The sequence below is a fragment of the Heteronotia binoei genome, chromosome 21 (genome assembly GCF_032191835.1).
Source record: "Heteronotia binoei isolate CCM8104 ecotype False Entrance Well chromosome 21, APGP_CSIRO_Hbin_v1, whole genome shotgun sequence".
In the NCBI taxonomy this organism is placed as follows: domain Eukaryota; kingdom Metazoa; phylum Chordata; class Lepidosauria; order Squamata; family Gekkonidae; genus Heteronotia; species Heteronotia binoei.
The window spans coordinates 28,649,751-28,666,108 of NC_083243.1; the positions used below are offsets into that span (position 1 = coordinate 28,649,751).

The window sequence follows — 16,358 nt, forward strand, 5'->3', positions numbered from 1 at the left end:
GAAGTGTTGTTTTCCTTCCTTCAAAAGGGCACCTACTCCAACACAGGTGCACCCAGGCTTGTAAACTGAAAATTAAAATCGAGAGCTTTCCCTTGTCAATACAGGAAAGAATAGGAATTGTGTTCCCAATCTTTGAAAGATCATGCGTAGGAAAGAAGAATAAATAGCAGCCTCATACTTCCATACAAAGGAGATGATTCTGCATTTCCTGCATAATGACAGATGTTTTTCTCTCTTATCTTAACTGCCTGTCAATATGGGTTAGCATGGGTGTATGATTAGTCCTTGCTAACCCAGTAAGCTACAAAGAAAAAAAGAGCTGGAGGGGAGCCCAAGGGTCTAGTCCAACCCTCCTTGCACATTGCAGGAAATTCACAACTCCCCACCCCTTGAACCCCCCCCCCCTCTACACCCAGAGGAAGGCAAAAACCCTCCAGGGTCTCTAGACCAATCTAGCTTGGAGGAGAATTCCTTCCTATCCCCAAAGTTCTGATTAGCATTACTGTGGACATATAAAGAAGGGCTACAAGAGCCAAGCACTGGTTTATCCCTTCTTGCCCTCCCTCTTGCACCATCACATGATAGATGATGATATTGGACTTATATCCCGCCCTCCACTCTGAATCTCAGAGTGGCTCACAATCTCCTTTATCTTCCTCCCACACAACAGACACCCTGTGAGGTGGGTGGGGCTGAGAGGACTCTCACAGCAGCTGCCCTTTCAAGGACAATTTCTACAAGAGTTATGGCTGACCCAAGGCCATTCCAGCAGCTGCAAGTGGAGGAGTGGGGAATCAAAGCCGGTTCTCCCAGTTAAGAGTCCGCACACCACAACACCAAACTGGATAGGGGAGGGTTTGAAGCTGGGTTGTCCTGGTTTTAATCCAACTGCACTGGCTCTTCAAGACTGCTAGATATATAATGTACAGATGATGAATGTAGGAAAGCTGACATGTACCCTTAAATTCCAGTTTGTACAAGGTCAGCAATAGATTTCAAAATCTGTCATACTTTACAGAAGCAGAGAAATTGACAGGTATGTACTGGTCGGTACCTGCAACTTTAGCATGCTGAGATCCTGATCTAGTTTAATGTTAGATTATTTTGTCAAATGACTACTACAGATCAGCATCTGTAATCACTTCTGTATTGGAAGATTACAGGAAAAGGCTGCTCATAGGGTACAGTGGCTATTGGTAGATGGGAAAAATAAACAGGACACCGATCTAAGTTCCTCTTCTGATCTATTTTCCAATAGCCTCTTGCAACCCTGCCCTTAGAGGTGAGCCTAACTGCACAGCATCTACTTTGTTCCTTTTGAAGAACCAATCAACACAGATCCACCCCCCCCTCCAAAAAAAACCCCCCAAACTCATGCCCAGCCACCCATCACTCCCTTCCCAACATTTAAGCAACACAGCCTACAATTTTTTTTTATCCCTGCCCCCTCCAAACTGTACTAGGCCACTGTACAGACACAAAGGCAGGAACTGTGCATTAAAGTTTTATTTCATGTAAAATCCAATGAATCAAGAAGATGCTTCTTTAGAACCACCTAAAACCAATCCAATCCTCCCAACCATTTGTCATCTTTCAACAACGTCCGTTCTGCTCAACTCTGCGCGACCATCTGACAACTTAACCCTATGCCCTGCAGTGTTAAACGAACACTCTACAACTGGAATATAGTTCTCTCTAGTATATACTGCTATTATGCGTTAAGCTTTTTATTCAGTACACAGAACAGCCACGCCACGTTCGTAGAAGCTGCGGGGGTCTTCCTTAGTGGCAATTTCAAAGTCAACGGTGAAAATCAGATCCGCACGGGTGAAGTTCAGGTAAACCGGCAGAGTCACCTGAAAAGTGAGCAGATGCGAGGGAGAGTTATAGCAGGAGCTGGCACACCGACAGGAAGACGAGCACGAGAAGCTACACCCCAGGAAGGCAGAGGTACTGGACTAAACAGGCAATCTTACCACATTAGCCTTTTTATCCGCATTGGTCTGCTTGATCCAACGCAGCTGAGTAATGGGCAAAACGGTTGAAATAGCATTGGAGAGGGACAGTTTGTTGTTGTTGCAGGTAGCCCCTTGAAGCTTCAGGCCTGACATGGGAAAAGAAAGAGGCGGTTAAAAGCCTTGACGAAGTACTCGCAAGAGAGGCATTTCTGCTTGCTGTTCAAGGGGGTGGTGGCCCAAGCTTATGGAGTCCCTGCAGGCAGCTTAGACTTCACATGCACAGCAGGCAGATATAATCGCATGGAAATAAAAGGCTCCTGCTGCTGGGACTGATCTCAGCAGATACTATCAAAAACAGGTATGGCAGAATATCGTTCAGTCATCAATCATCAGCACAAAGGAGGTGCAGATAACAGCTTCTAGCAAAGGTTCCGTATAATCCCTGCAAGTTCTCATACTGCTCAAAGCCCAATGTCAGCCTTGCTTTCAATGCTTGTAGTTGGGCTTGTGGAACCTGTCTGTATCCCTGGCCCTGTATGCTTTCCCTTGACCTGAGTATCAGAACTTATGGCCTGAATCCCTGAGGTCATGTCAGAGATTTCCCTCAGTGGGGTGGGGACTTCCCTGCCTGCTCACTGAACTGTTGCTTCTGAGGATCACCCTTCCAAAAGAGCATGAGGTGAGAGCCCGATGGCTGTGTGGGTGGGAGAGGGGATGAAGAACAATTCCTCTCTCCTTCCACCAGTGGAAAAAGCATTAGAAAAACCATTTTTTATTGAGTTGATTATTGCTGAAGCAGAGCCATGTCAGATGTAACTACAGCTTTTAGCAAAGGTTGCACATACGGTGTCCCATAGTGCTCCACATTCAGAGGCACACAGTTCATATATTGACTGAGCGAAGGACAGCAATTTCACTTAAGAATTTTTGCTAGCACAGGAAGTGAAATGGTCATGCACTGGCACAGTATGGCCTAGATCCAGTTTTCTGCTCAAGTCAGTTATTTCTGTCTGAGCAACAGAATAGTTCTACCTCCTTATCTCCCACTGCTCCCCCCCTACCCAAATGTTGCTCCTGGGGAATAGGGAACCATTAGGAACAGCATGCTAGGCAAACTGGGGGAGGGCATCCTACAGCAGGAAGAAGAAGTTGGACGTTATCCATGTATTTCATGAGCTGAAAATTTAGTCTAGATAAAATCCTGATGAATTCACATCTGTTATTTTCAGTGCAATCCTCCTCCATTGAGACAGCTCTATTAGTATAAACAGACTGTTGCACAGTTTTCAGAGTTACTGAATTTGTTTGCAATTTAACTTTTCTTGGCAAACTACTTTGCTATTGTGCATTTCACATAAGGGGGTTGCCCTGTTCCCCTATAACTATCTGGTACTCCCCAGCATGTGCTTTGCCACCATATTGAGGCCACTAACCTGTCACTCCAAAACTGCAGGCATCCAGTACTGCATTCTGAGTGGTCGTCACGTTGACCTCCAGGCAGAGTTCTTCTAGGGACCAGCTGTTGGCCTGAGCCACATATTGCCTTGTGGCAGTAATGTAGGCCTCAGGCACAAAGAGGCCTCCCAAGCACACGTGGATATTCTGTTGAGAGAGAAGTGCACAACTCTGTTGCTTGATGCTCCTTTGTGCAATACACTCAGCACCAGAGACTTGTAGCCAGAGTACCAGCTGGCCCCCTTTCCTGACTTCTCAGCTCTGTCCAGCCCCTTCCCTTGTTCTTGCTCTCTGCACCTCCAACTTCTTCTTAGGCCCCACTGCTTTCCTAGGACTTAGGTCCTCTTGCTTTGCTTTGCAAGTCCTTCAGCACTACTTCTCTAGCCCCTTCTGGATCCATCTTAACAACTGGCAACCAGAGTCCCTCGGTTTGCCCCCTTCCAGTTCACCACCATCACAAAACCCTATAGCGCAGTAATGGGTTTAAAACCACCTCTGCAGGATGGGATTGACACAGATTTCACCTCACTTTTTCATAAAGAGATTTCAGAGAGACCTTATGACACATGCATTGTAGTATCGTGAAAACAAGAGCCGTGAGCTGACTGAATTGTTCATATATTAAAAACAAACAAACAATGCTTCGAGGTCCCATGGGGCCTTCTTAGAGGCATCTTTCTGCCATGGTATTCTAAAAACATTGTTTTCCAATTCTCCAAGGTTGAACTGGGCAAAGTTCTCCATGAAACATACAGCTCAGCTTCCAGTTCCTGAAGAAGCTAAAGATCTTCTGCACAGACACCTTTCATGTAGGAAGTTCAGCAGTGCAGACAAAGAAGAACACTTCAGCCTACCTTAAGCTCTTTGGCTCCACCAGAAGCTGCTGCCTGGGAGATATTCTGGAGCTGCTTAATGCGTTCACTGAAGTCAGACACCCACTGGATCACTGTCATACCAGCAGGGACTGTGTAGTGAGACCAGCTATGAGGCAGAATTCCTACAGAGAAAGTATAAGAAGGCTTCTTATGCTGTGAACATAAGGTCTAAAAGAAATCATTTTTACAAATCAGCTAAAGTGAAACGAAAAGTTCTTCTACTACTAAATAAGCTCAATGGCCTATAATTAAACTTGGCATTTCAAACTACCCTTATGAAGGAAGATGGCGATGGTTAACTTCCATTAGATAATGTACAGATGCCACAATATAGCCAGAGCCAAAGGTCCAAATGATTAAAGTTTACAATGAAAGCATTCAAAAATTTGCTACCTTTCCATTTTACAAATGAAGTATCAACAACTGCAGAGTTTATACATGGTAGGTATTCAGACATTAGAGGGCGCTTTGCTGACTTTTTAACCTGACAAAGTAAATTAAACCCCCTGCCTTAAGACTCTTTCTTTGTATCCTCATTATATGTTCCATTTTCTGCCACAAATCAGTTGCACCACCTTCTTCCTTCCTTTGTTCAGAACGTTCAGGAAACATTCAAAATAACTGCACCGCACAACCTACCTTTCACCAACTCGTTAATAAGGGTCCTCAAGTAATTGGTTTGTTTCTTTTTGCCTTCACACACTTGAACGACGTCCGCCAGATCCTGTCTAACGTCTTGAAGGAGTTTGGCCCCCATCTTCACTTCCCTCTCAAAGAATCTGAACAATGGATCCTTGGTTTGAAATGTGAGAGAAGAAATTTAGTGTGCTGAGTGGGAGACGCCTGAATGAGACAAGGAAATCTGGTGCATTGGCTAGAAGGACAATCATAACTTTACAGTAAGGGAATCAAACTTCTGCCATGTTCTGGCTTTTGTGCTAAGCCAAGACTAAGTTGTTTATGTAACTCTTATGCTGCGAAGCTACTAATCTGATCTCGTACCACACTTTTCTTCACTATTTTTTCACCTCAACCTCTTACGGGGCTGCATTTCTCACCTTAATGTTTTCTACAGTTCGTTTCAGGTGATTCAGAGTTTGTGGGATGACATGGAGCCAGTTAGAAGCCGTAGTATGCAGCGTTCGCATCCAGGCTGGGCGGCCGTCCGAGGTGGAGTCTGTACGCGCCTTCTTCTCAGTCTCTGCATAGGCTAAATCATCCTCATCTTCTAACATTTGCATTTTCAGCATTTTACTGATCATATCAATACCTGGAAGTGTACACACATGATGTGAGATCGAACGCTCTGAATGTTAAGTTAAAGCTGGTTTTACAATACAATGAATTGCTTGGCCATTAAATTAAAAAAAAATTGCTAAGATTCAGGGATGACTTCCAATACCTCTCTATCAAAAACTGAAATTGAAAACCCTATAGACTTTTAAGGGTTCAGGACCTCTTACAGTATAGGGATAAATGCCAGATTCACCTACTCATCCTCCAACACCTACTACGGGCTTATTAACTGGATATTGTTGAGTTCAGCTCTGCACACCATCTTCCTGGATTCAGCACCCTCATATATGTGCATCGGATTTCCACAGCTTTCACGGTCTCATCTTGTGTTACCTAACTGTTGTAGCTCTAGTGAATAAAAATTCATCCCACTTTAAAATAAGTTTTGCAACAACCTCTAAGCTAAGAACCTTAATTTGAGTATGCTTGCTAGAACACTGTGATCCCTTAAATATTTTCAAAGCATTTATGAAAATGTAGAGCAATGGTGGGGACTGGATTAACCTGCTAACACTCAAAGGCCCTTCTCATCAAGCAGGGTTCTTATCATGTTTAGTTCATGCTGGGTCTGAGCCACCTGCATATCTTTTACTGGTAAGTGTCACAGGGCAACCTCTTATTGAGACAAATTCATAGAAGCTAGAGGCACTGGAACTGTGGCTCATATTGGAAGTCTCTTTGCGTGCCCCTCCTCCCTCGGGCCTTTCTGTGGATCCCCTCATTCAGATTTTCATAATCCCCGAGGTGGCTAGCAATGTTAGTGAAAATCTAGGAGGTACAGAGGTTGCTGAGGAAGGACTCACTGACTCGAGAAGAGGTGGGAAGTTTTGTGTATTCTGGAATGTAGGGGGATGGGACTCTACTGACAAATCCCCGAGGACCATAATTTGTTTCACACATTTGAATGTAATCTACTGCAACAGAAAATGTAGAGCAAATTAAGATTTTTTTTTTACCCTGGGTGGTGAGGAGGACTTTTTCAGCATTGTTTGGTAAGCCCAGCCAAGATGGGGTCTGGGTGTCTGGCAGCAGCTCCACCCACTGGACAAATTCTTCACGCCTGTCAAGTCACAAACGCCAGAGAATGACAAAGTTGTCACGAAGATATCACAAAGTTCACAAGACCAACGTTTATGAGCCGGCTTAGCTTGTGCTTACTTTCAAAAGCGAAACGTTAAAATACCTGATTCCATCGGGCATCTGAATGTCTTTGTGTCCGTCCACCTTACAAGCCAATTTGAATTCACTGTCAAAGCTAAGAGTGGTGAAGAGGCGCTCCAGGAACGTGTTCAGCAACCGCTGGTCAAACTCATTATCAATACGGCCTCCATAAATCGACTGGGCCATCAGGGTCTTCAGAGCAGACCACGGGATCTTGTCGGGCGAGATATTCTGACGGCCCTGGAGAGGCAGACAGCTTTTGTTGTAAGTCAAGACTACAAGAGCAATGTTACTACAAGGGGTTTTCTGCTTATATGTTTTGGCTGGGAAGCCAAGCTGTCCTCCAGATCAAGAAAGCCACATACATTCCTGTACACTGCACATTTGTAGTTACTTGCCTTTGCCGTGTCATCCAGCCACGTATCTACAGTATCGCATGCAGATCTGAGATCCGATTCGCCAAATTCGTATTTTTTAGACCAGCCCAGAGGAGCGTATCGAAGACGCTCCTGAATGATGGCGTGGAACCACGCAAGGAGGAAATAGAGGCGAGCACGCTCATTGGGTGACTAGAAAAAAAGAAAGCCAGATGTTTATTTCTTTGCGCTGCACCCAATGGGAACAAGACTGACAGCTGGGAACTGGCTATTCTTGCGGGGGACTGATTACATTCTCCACCCCCAGATTCCTATTCACAAGGAGGAAAGAAAAAAAGGTGTGTGTGTGGGGGGAGGAACCAAGGCAAAACAAAGGAGAAATAAAATGGTGCACCATTTTCATTTCACAAGGAGGAAACCCACATCCTTACTCCAATACTCCTCGCTCTGTCTTGGGAGCAAAAATTCTACTTCATGAACTACTGAGATTAAAGTTGTGTGCTACTGCTCTGGGGCCATTTTTCCTAAGATAAGACAAAAATGTGTGAGCCGGAGGCTAAAGATCTGTGAGTTAGCTAACAGCTCTGCTTAGATGAACACTGCCTTACTCTAGTTTTGTGTGTGTGTGTGTCTGTCTCACACAGACTTCGAAAACAGCACAGCCAAGAGTTCTGACCTTCACTAGAGTAACCATGCTGCCTCAGAGATGGTGTTAAGGAGACAGGGGTAAGATGAAGTAGCAGCCAAATGAAGCCTCATTTGCACAGGTGCTGCACAGAAAGGTTTTGGGAGCGCTGGACCTTCGGTCACTATGCTGTGCTCTCCCCGCTTTCCCTTTGCTGCGTGCCAAACCAAATGTCAGCAACAAGCTAAGGCTCAGGTCTTTTCTTTGTCTGGGGTTGTCGCAAGGAGAAGCTTCGACTGTTTAAATGGCTAAGCAGTCCGTCCGTGATGTCGACGAGAATGCCAATGCCACTGCTGCAGCAGGGATTGCAGGGCGAATGACATCCACCCCTGGTCTTGAACTGAACTAGAACTCTGAAGGGGTCCTGTGACCAAGACGTTTTGGGAGCTACAATATTCAGTTCTGTGGCCGTGGATCCCGGTGGGGTCTGTGCGACTATAGCCAAGAGCTTACCTTGCACATTCTGGACACAGGAATGCTGCTGAAAGTTCTCAGCATGTTGGCCTTCACGCCAGGTGGTGGCTCAAATACGAAAATCCGGCCAGCGCGCAGCAAGTTCACTGGTACCTGAGGACAAAATAAGTCACTTCATGATCAGAGTCAAGATAATCTTTCCATTATACACAGCAAGATACTCTTTCCCAGACTTAAAGCCACTTAGACTGAGGCAAAACATTTGTTAAACAGTGTTACAAGTCCTCATTCTTTCAACAAGGATAAAGTTATGGAACAGGATCATGGAATTAAGCAGCTAGTACATAAATAATGGTTAACCTTCTACAGACCAATAGAGGAAGATGGAGAATAAGAAAATCTAGAGAACCTTTCAGTACTTTTGTTAATTCCCAGATTACTAAAATAATGTAGAGCTTTCTGAACACCTAAGAAGAGATATATATATAACCATGCTAGGTATTTTCCAATTTTTTATATCAGTTGGTTTTACTGAGGAGAAACATTAAAAATATTTAAAGAATAAAACAGTTAATGAATAAAGAAGAATAAGAAAAATGGTAACCAGAGGTGTCCCAAAATAAGCACACTTAGATTAGTGAGCAGTTAGGTAATCACATCATATAAAATTTGCGTGGCTGGTGAAGTATTTAAAATATTCTAGGTTTGACTGCTTAACAAACCTGGATGGCCTGTTATCAACTGGCTGTTTTCAGGGCTTTTTTTGTAGCAGGAACTCCTTTGCATATTAGGCCATACTCCCCTGATGTAGCTAATCCTCCTGGAGCTCACAGTAGGCCCTGTACTAAGAGCCCTGTAAACTCTTGGAGGACTGGCTACATCAGGGATGTGTGGCCTAATAGGCAAAGGAGTTCCTGCTACAAAAAAAAAAAAAAGCCCTGGCTGTTTTTATTTCACGATGAATTAAAAAAGGGTTGCCATCTATTTGTGAAATCACTATGAAGTCTTGATAATTTGAGCTGGGTGGAGATTTTGTCCAAGAGATCCCAGCTCTTGAGATATCATAAATAAATCAAGTTTTAAAAATTCTTAAAACAGCCATACAATTTGGAAAAGGGGCTCCTTCTGTTCCTCTGGGTTTTAAAGAGATCCCTGTCAGAGGAGATATCTTTTCAAAACAGTCTGCAATGAAGTTTGGGTGATGCTTGATTTTATCTGCAGCCAGCCACTTACTTTGGGATTTATCTCCATTGTCAGGAAGAGTCTGAAGCAGGCATGAGGCTGGAGGGAATGCAGCTTCTTTTCCAGCTGCATCAGCCACCCAGGGGCCAAGTGGACGTTCTTCAGCATCACCCACCTGGAGCACAAGGGGGAAAAAGAAAGCCGTTAAGGAGGCTCTAGATTTTGCTCCTCTGGGGCAGACAGTCCTGCCAACACCACAGAACCCACCTGCCTGATTTCACGGCTGTATTGATGGCCTTCTCTGCTTGGTTAAATCCTTCGGCAGAACCTACAGGCAAGAAGTCAGGATTTGTTGTTAGAAACTGCATGTTAACCTTTCACGGTTGAACACAAATATGGAAGGTTGGGGTTTTTTTTTACCAATAGCGATAGAAGTTATCTGTGTATTCTGCTCGGCAGCAAGGTCTTCGACATGACCGCTGGCGTCGTAGCCGGGCACTGAGCACATCAATACAGGTGTGTTTGGTTTCACCTAAAATCCAAGAAGAGTGGCGAAGCATCAGTACAGGTGCAAGGCAGGTGACTTTGCTTCTACCATCACCCAAGACAGATATCTCCCCCCCCCATTTAGACTGCACAGGGAGTCTGCGTTTCTTGCAGTACTAAGACGGAGAGAAACTCTTCCTTCTGTTTTACGTTGCAGGAGGGCTGACTGCCCCTCCTTTGTTACCAGAGTATCAAAGGCCTTCCCTTTTATTTCTTCTTCTCGTGTTCCAGGCCATTCCCTCAAATTCAGAGTATGAAGCGAGGTACACAACAACAACAAAGCCCAGATTTATCTCTCTATATTTTTTTCTCCTCCCACATACACTGGAAATCCACAAATACTGGTCTGGTTTACTAGTCAGGCTGTGTGTGTGTGCCCACCACCCATTCCCAAAAGCCAGGCTGGAGGGGAGGGGTGGAAAGTGTCAAGGATCCCCTTTCTCATGTAAGCTGGGGTATGAAGAAGTTAAGAATCGTGCAAATGCAGAACAAAAGGAGAACTCAGGGAAGGGGAGGTGTGCCATTTCCCCTTGATGAACTTACATGAGGATGCCTTGCCAGGCTACATGGCATTTTTCAGAGAACTGAGAAGCAGCCGATGCAGTCTTACAGTCTCCGCTCCAAGCTTTCTATCAGACTTCTGCAGCAGCTTCACCTAGTATGCTATGTAAATGCCAACTTGCCTCAGTGTCTACAATGTGTGCCAGATCCAAAGGCTGCTCCATAATAGACATGAAGTTTTCACCAAGGTTCGTCGAAACAAACTGATGGGCCATGGCCAGGAGACGGTCGGGACGGAAAGCCTGGATCAGAAGCAAGCGGTGGATGGCCTGTCCAATGGGTGCTGATGGCAAAGGAAGGACAGGGGAGGTTAGCGCTTGAAGTTGCAAAACAACAGACTGCTTTTGCTCCTGATTCTCACCCCCCCCACCCTCCCAATTCAGTGCTAAAGTGCAAAGTTTCCATTTAGGTTCTACGAACATTATGGCAAATTTTAATCCGCTCCAATGCAGTTTATTAGACTAGCTATAATTAGGGTTGTATATATCTTGGCTGCAGCTGAGTAGTGGATAAAAGAAGACTGGTGTTTGTACCAGTAGAACCACTGGCTGAGGACTAAGGGGTCTTACACAAAAGGACTGAGAGAACAATTGCCCCCTGTGTTGCTCCTGTGCTGCACCCCTTTCCTTGTGTTCCAATGGTGATGGTGACTGGGCTGGCTGAGGGACCATTTACTCCTGGCCTGACAGCAAATTCAGGACCATGTGAGTTGAACTGATGTCTTGTGCATGACTTTCAAGCAAGAGAACCATGTGACAGAGCCCATATGGGACAGCTCTTCCAAACAGGACAGTCATGACTGCCAGGGAACAAGCTGTCAATCACGTGAGAGGTAGACTGCCTGGCTACCTTTTACACCACAGATTTTAAAAAAGTTAAGATCTGTAGTTCAGGGCTTCGAAGAGAAATACCATGAGGAAAAAAAGAGAGTTGCTTGCATTATTCTGTGTCCGTGTAAATGTGCCTTAAACAATACAGTAACTTAATTTCACCCAGTGAAAGGGAACTAAACCCCAACCCTTCCACTAAATAGCTCTCATCAAATGGGAGGATGACACAAAAGCAGTCTGTGCATTTCTCCCAATTACCTGAATTCTATTCTAAAACAGAAGATAAGGTTCTGAGGCTGAACTTACTTGAAGGCTTGTCTTCAATCCAAAGATAGGGAACAGTTTGCTCTGGGGAACTGCTATCAAGCCAGATGCAGAATTGCTAGAGATCAAGTGCAGGCAAGAGAGTCAGTTCTGATGCAACAAAACCAAAACCCCTTTTGAATCAGATCAAGAGCTAGCAACAATTTCCCAACATGGTGAGGGCCTCAGCGGGCGGGGGGCGGGGGCGGTGTACACAATCTCAAGGGTGTATTTTGTTGCTTGTTCTGTGGGTTAGCAGTAATGGCCACCAAGTTCTCAGTACTGGAGGAGAGGTGCCACATGTGAATTGACCCCAACAAACTAAGGTCAAACTTGGTATTAAAACGCACCTCCATACATTGAAAACCATACATTAAAAAAAAAAATCAAGTTCAGTTCTGCTGCCTTGTTTGAAGAATGGACTTACATTATCAGCTTGCACTTTAGAGACCAGGTCCCTGAATGCAGGAAGGCAGCTCAGTCTCATCATGGCTTCCAGCTGCTCCACAGTCAGGCCACTGATTTTGGAGAGAGACACGTTGCTGAGGACGATCTCTTTCCCTCTTAAGAAGTGCTGGAACTCTGCATCGTAGGTAGGCTCCCTTCAATTGGAAAAAAACAAAGCTCATGTTGAGAAGAACAAATCCCTTCTGCCCTTTGCACTCAAGGACAAAACAGCACTTCCAGTTCACTCCCCCCAACCCCCGTGAGTAAGACTGAAGTTTACATATCCTCGGGGAGAGGCCAATCAAAAACTGAAACTCTCTGTAATGCATTGGCAGATTTTGTCATGTTAACAACACTTAAGAATTTAGTGCATACACATGGTGAAGAAATGAGCTTATGGTAACTTTACTGTATCAAAACTTAAACTGAGAATTAGAATGGAAAACTATCCACCTCTTGATTAGATAAAATGATGCCAAATACATGGAATGATGTCGTTCTGGGTCCATCTGAGCCCAGACAGGGAAAGGAGAAGGGGCTTTTAACTATGATATGAGCATTTTAAAAGAAGCCACGCTGGATTTTCTCTTAAAAGTTTTACTTGTTTATTCATTTACAGCTTGCCTTTCAGAGATTCAAGACTAACAAAGATGAAGCCCAGTTTAGAATACGCAGGGCTTTTTTTGTAGCAGGAACTCCTTTGCATATTAGGCCACACTGCCACCCCCCACCCCCGATGTAGCTAATCCTCCAAGAGCTTCCAGGGCTCTTCTTACAGGGCCTACTATAAGCTCCAGGAGGACTGGCTACAACAGGGGTGTGTGCCTAATATGCAAAGGAGTTCCTACAAAAAAAGCCCTGAGAATACTGAATCTGAACAAAGGTTGAAGGGATGAACTCCCCTCTCCACTTCTACCATGGCCTCAAAGCAAACAGAAGCTGCACAAGCATGCATTTAGCATTCTTCATCTTGTCTGTTTTTGCCCTCAACCTGCACCTGGGCGTGGTGGAAAAAATACTGTGCCACTGTTTCATTTCAATTTAGTGGTAACCCTACAGAAATTAAAACTGTACGTTTACCCAATAGTGCCTTTCAGTTTAATCCTTGCCAACAGCATAGCGAAGGTGATGTGATCCTGATGGAGCATGCCACGAGCCACTCTATTGAAAGCCACCTGGCAATACAAAAGTGAGAAAATATGAACATATGAAGCTGCCTTATACTGAATCAGACCCTCGGTCCATCAAAGTCAGTACTGTCTACTCAGACTGGCAGCGGCTCTCCAGGGTCTCAAGCTATGGTTTTTTCACACCTATTTGCCTGGACCCTTTTAGTTGGAGATGCCAGGGATTGAACTTGGGACCTTCTGCTTACCAAGCAGATGCTCTTCCACTGAGCCACCGTCCCTCCCAGGACAGTCACTTGGCAGGCAGCCCTCAGTTTTCTGTGAATAATAATTTTTAAAAACCCACTATTAGCACATGGCTTTTCAAGTATGAAATGGCTCTACTGTACCTGGAAGAGATCCTTTGTGATAATGGAAAGACGCTGGGTATGGTCGGTAATACCCTTCAGGTTTGGATTCTCATACAACACGTTGTGATATATGTCCAGGAAAAACTGGAGAGAATACTGGTACAAGAAGTGAATCTGAAAATAATTTTTAAAGTTTTAAAAAACCAGAACACTGCCAGACAGCAAGTGAGTAAGCAGGGTGCTGTCACATCTACTTATTTAATTTAAAATATTTATTAGTTGTCTGTCTTCCTTAATGAGCTCAAGGTGGCTTACACTATTAATCAAATACATAAAATAAATCTCATTTAAAATCACAATTTAGGACTGTTTCAATCAAATGCAGTCCTAAATAAAATAGTCTTCAACTAAAGATCATCAGTGAGGCGCATCTCTCTGAGGAGGTTGTTCCGTCATTGTGGGGCTACCACTGAAAAGGCCCTCTCTCATGTGCTCACTAAACAACCTTATCTGATTGATGGGACAGTCAGGAGGGCCTCTACCTGTGGTGTTAAATTCCCTGGCAGGAACATATGGGAGAAGACAGCCCTTCAGATAACCTGGTCTCAAGCCATTTACGTCTTTAAAGGTCAAAAACGACACCTTTAATTGGACTCAGGAAGGGAATGGTAGCCAGTGAAATTGCTGTAATGTCAGGGTCACATGTTTCTGATAGCTGGCCCCAACCAGCTGCCTAGCCACAGAGTTCTGCACTGGCTGCAGCTTCGGAACACCCTTCAAAGGTAGCCCCCAAGTAGAGCACACTGCAACACTCCTGTCCAGATGTAACTGAGGTATGGATCACTGTGGCTAGATCTGACTGATCCATGAATGGACACAGCTGACGCACCAGCTGAAACTGGGCAAAACAATTCTGGACTGCCGCTACCACCTGATTTCTAGAGTGACTGTTGTGTTGAGTAGCACTTCCGAGCTGCAAACACAGCTTTTCAAGGGGTGTATAACCCCATCCAAGAAAACAGAGATCTGAAGTCCCTGGTCTACCTTTCTATTAACCCAGATCATTTCTGTCAGAATTAAATATCAGCTTGTTCACCCCATCCAGCCTCTTACTGACTCCAAGCATCGGTTCTAAGCACCAGTTAATCTAGCTATGCTATGCTAAAGATGTTGTGAGAGAGGAGAGAGAGAGAAGCCACTTTCCATACCTGTTTGAGTGACTCCATTGTAAAGTAGATACTGCTACAAGCCGTAGAAAGTGGAAGATACTGCTGAGACACAGTTTCCACTTCTTGCATGACAATGTCCGTTTCCTCTACTTTTCTGGTAACTTCAGCTGCTTCTTTCTTCAGGTTCTCCAGTGTCGTTATGATGGTGTCATCATCCAAGATCCGTCCCTTCACTTCATTGAGGGCTTGGAGAAGAGACTTTTCTAACTGCCGCAAACGCAACTGGAATTCACCTTTAAGTATAAAAAGAAGGCGTTCAAGTCTATTTCAAGCCAAGCAGCTTGAATATTTGATATGCTTTAAGCTGCATCATTATAGGATGGGGGAGACTTGCCTTGGCAGTAATATGTGCAAAAAGGATCGAGGGGTCTAAGTAAACCATACACTGAACATGAGCCAGCAGTGTGATGTGGTAGCTAAAAAGGCCAATGCAATTTTGGGCCATATCAATAAAAGTATAGTGTGCAGAACATGTGAAGTGATGGCAGAGAGGTGATACCCATCTTCAAGCATTTAAAAGAGCTGTCATACAGAGGATGGTGTGGAATTTTTTTCAGTTGTTCCAGAAGGCCAGACCAGAACCAATGGGTTGAAATTAAATCAAAGAGTTTTCAGTTAAACATTAGGAAGAACTTCCTGACAGAGCGGTTCCTTAAACAGAGGCTACATGGCCATCCCACAGCAATGCTGATTCTGTGAATTAGGCAAATCATGAGAGGGAGGGCAGGAAGGACTGCATCAGTGCTTTGTTCTTCGGGCCCTTTCTTACAACATGCGCAGGGAAATGCTGATCACCACTTTGGAGTCAGGAAGCAATTTTTCTCCAGGCCAGTTTGGCCAGGCATCCTGAAGGCTTTTTTGTCACCTTCTGGGGGTGCAACAAGGGTCATGGGGGGGGGGGGTAGGTGTGAGAGGAAGTAGTTGTGAATTTTCTGCATTGTGCAGGAGGTTAGGCTAGATGACCGGAGGTCCCTTCCAACTCTATGATTCTATGTACATGCTTGCTTTAAGATGTTCTGACATACACTATGAAGTTTGTGTTGTGATAGCTATGGCAAATGCACGCCCCTCAAGAGTTGATGTCTCAGTGTTGTACCTTGAAGTTTGAGGAGATCAGAGCGTTTCTCATCCACATCTGGTCTTTCTGCTTTCAGCACCTCGTTCAGGCACTGGCTCTGTAAGCTACTGCGAGTTACGGTGAAGTTCACAAATGTCACACGGGAACAGAGATCAGGTGGAAACTCAACCTACCAAGACACAACATAACAGTGTCATTGCATGTTCTTCCCCTTCCATTCTACCATCGGTTTAAGGAATGCAAATGTTAATTCCTCACCGTTGGGTCCCTCGTGGAGAGGAAAATGACAAAGGACGGTGACAAATCAATATCCTGGTCTCCCAGGGTAATAAGAACTCGACCACCAGTTCTCCGGACTTCTCGGTTCAGAACAGGATTCAGGACAGGGTCATAGCTCTCCACATCCTAGGTAAGTAGTTAAGAGAGGGACAATGCGTCAGCAGAATACAGATAAAGAGTAATTCTTGAGCTAGGAACAACTGTA

General features: G+C 44.7%; 1 protein-coding gene across 1 annotated transcript in view; it reads right to left on the minus strand.

Moving 5' to 3' along the window:
* Positions 1-1,491: 1,491 nt before the first annotated feature.
* Positions 1,492-16,358, minus strand: part of DYNC1H1 (dynein cytoplasmic 1 heavy chain 1) — a 71,362-nt gene continuing 56,495 nt past the window's right edge. Inside the window, exons 58-78 of the mRNA XM_060261145.1 lie at positions 16,133-16,279; positions 15,893-16,043; positions 14,776-15,029; positions 13,607-13,741; positions 13,171-13,265; positions 12,071-12,245; positions 11,647-11,722; positions 10,633-10,793; positions 9,824-9,935; positions 9,671-9,731; positions 9,455-9,578; positions 8,261-8,374; positions 7,144-7,314; positions 6,768-6,985; positions 6,541-6,644; positions 5,347-5,558; positions 4,928-5,081; positions 4,268-4,410; positions 3,392-3,560; positions 1,977-2,104; positions 1,492-1,856 (exon numbers count right to left, since the gene is read on the minus strand). Coding sequence (XP_060117128.1) covers positions 1,728-1,856; positions 1,977-2,104; positions 3,392-3,560; positions 4,268-4,410; positions 4,928-5,081; positions 5,347-5,558; positions 6,541-6,644; positions 6,768-6,985; positions 7,144-7,314; positions 8,261-8,374; positions 9,455-9,578; positions 9,671-9,731; positions 9,824-9,935; positions 10,633-10,793; positions 11,647-11,722; positions 12,071-12,245; positions 13,171-13,265; positions 13,607-13,741; positions 14,776-15,029; positions 15,893-16,043; positions 16,133-16,279 — 3,033 coding nt within the window. The 3' untranslated portion in view covers positions 1,492-1,727. The remainder of the gene's footprint in view (positions 1,857-1,976; positions 2,105-3,391; positions 3,561-4,267; positions 4,411-4,927; positions 5,082-5,346; positions 5,559-6,540; positions 6,645-6,767; positions 6,986-7,143; positions 7,315-8,260; positions 8,375-9,454; positions 9,579-9,670; positions 9,732-9,823; positions 9,936-10,632; positions 10,794-11,646; positions 11,723-12,070; positions 12,246-13,170; positions 13,266-13,606; positions 13,742-14,775; positions 15,030-15,892; positions 16,044-16,132; positions 16,280-16,358) is intronic.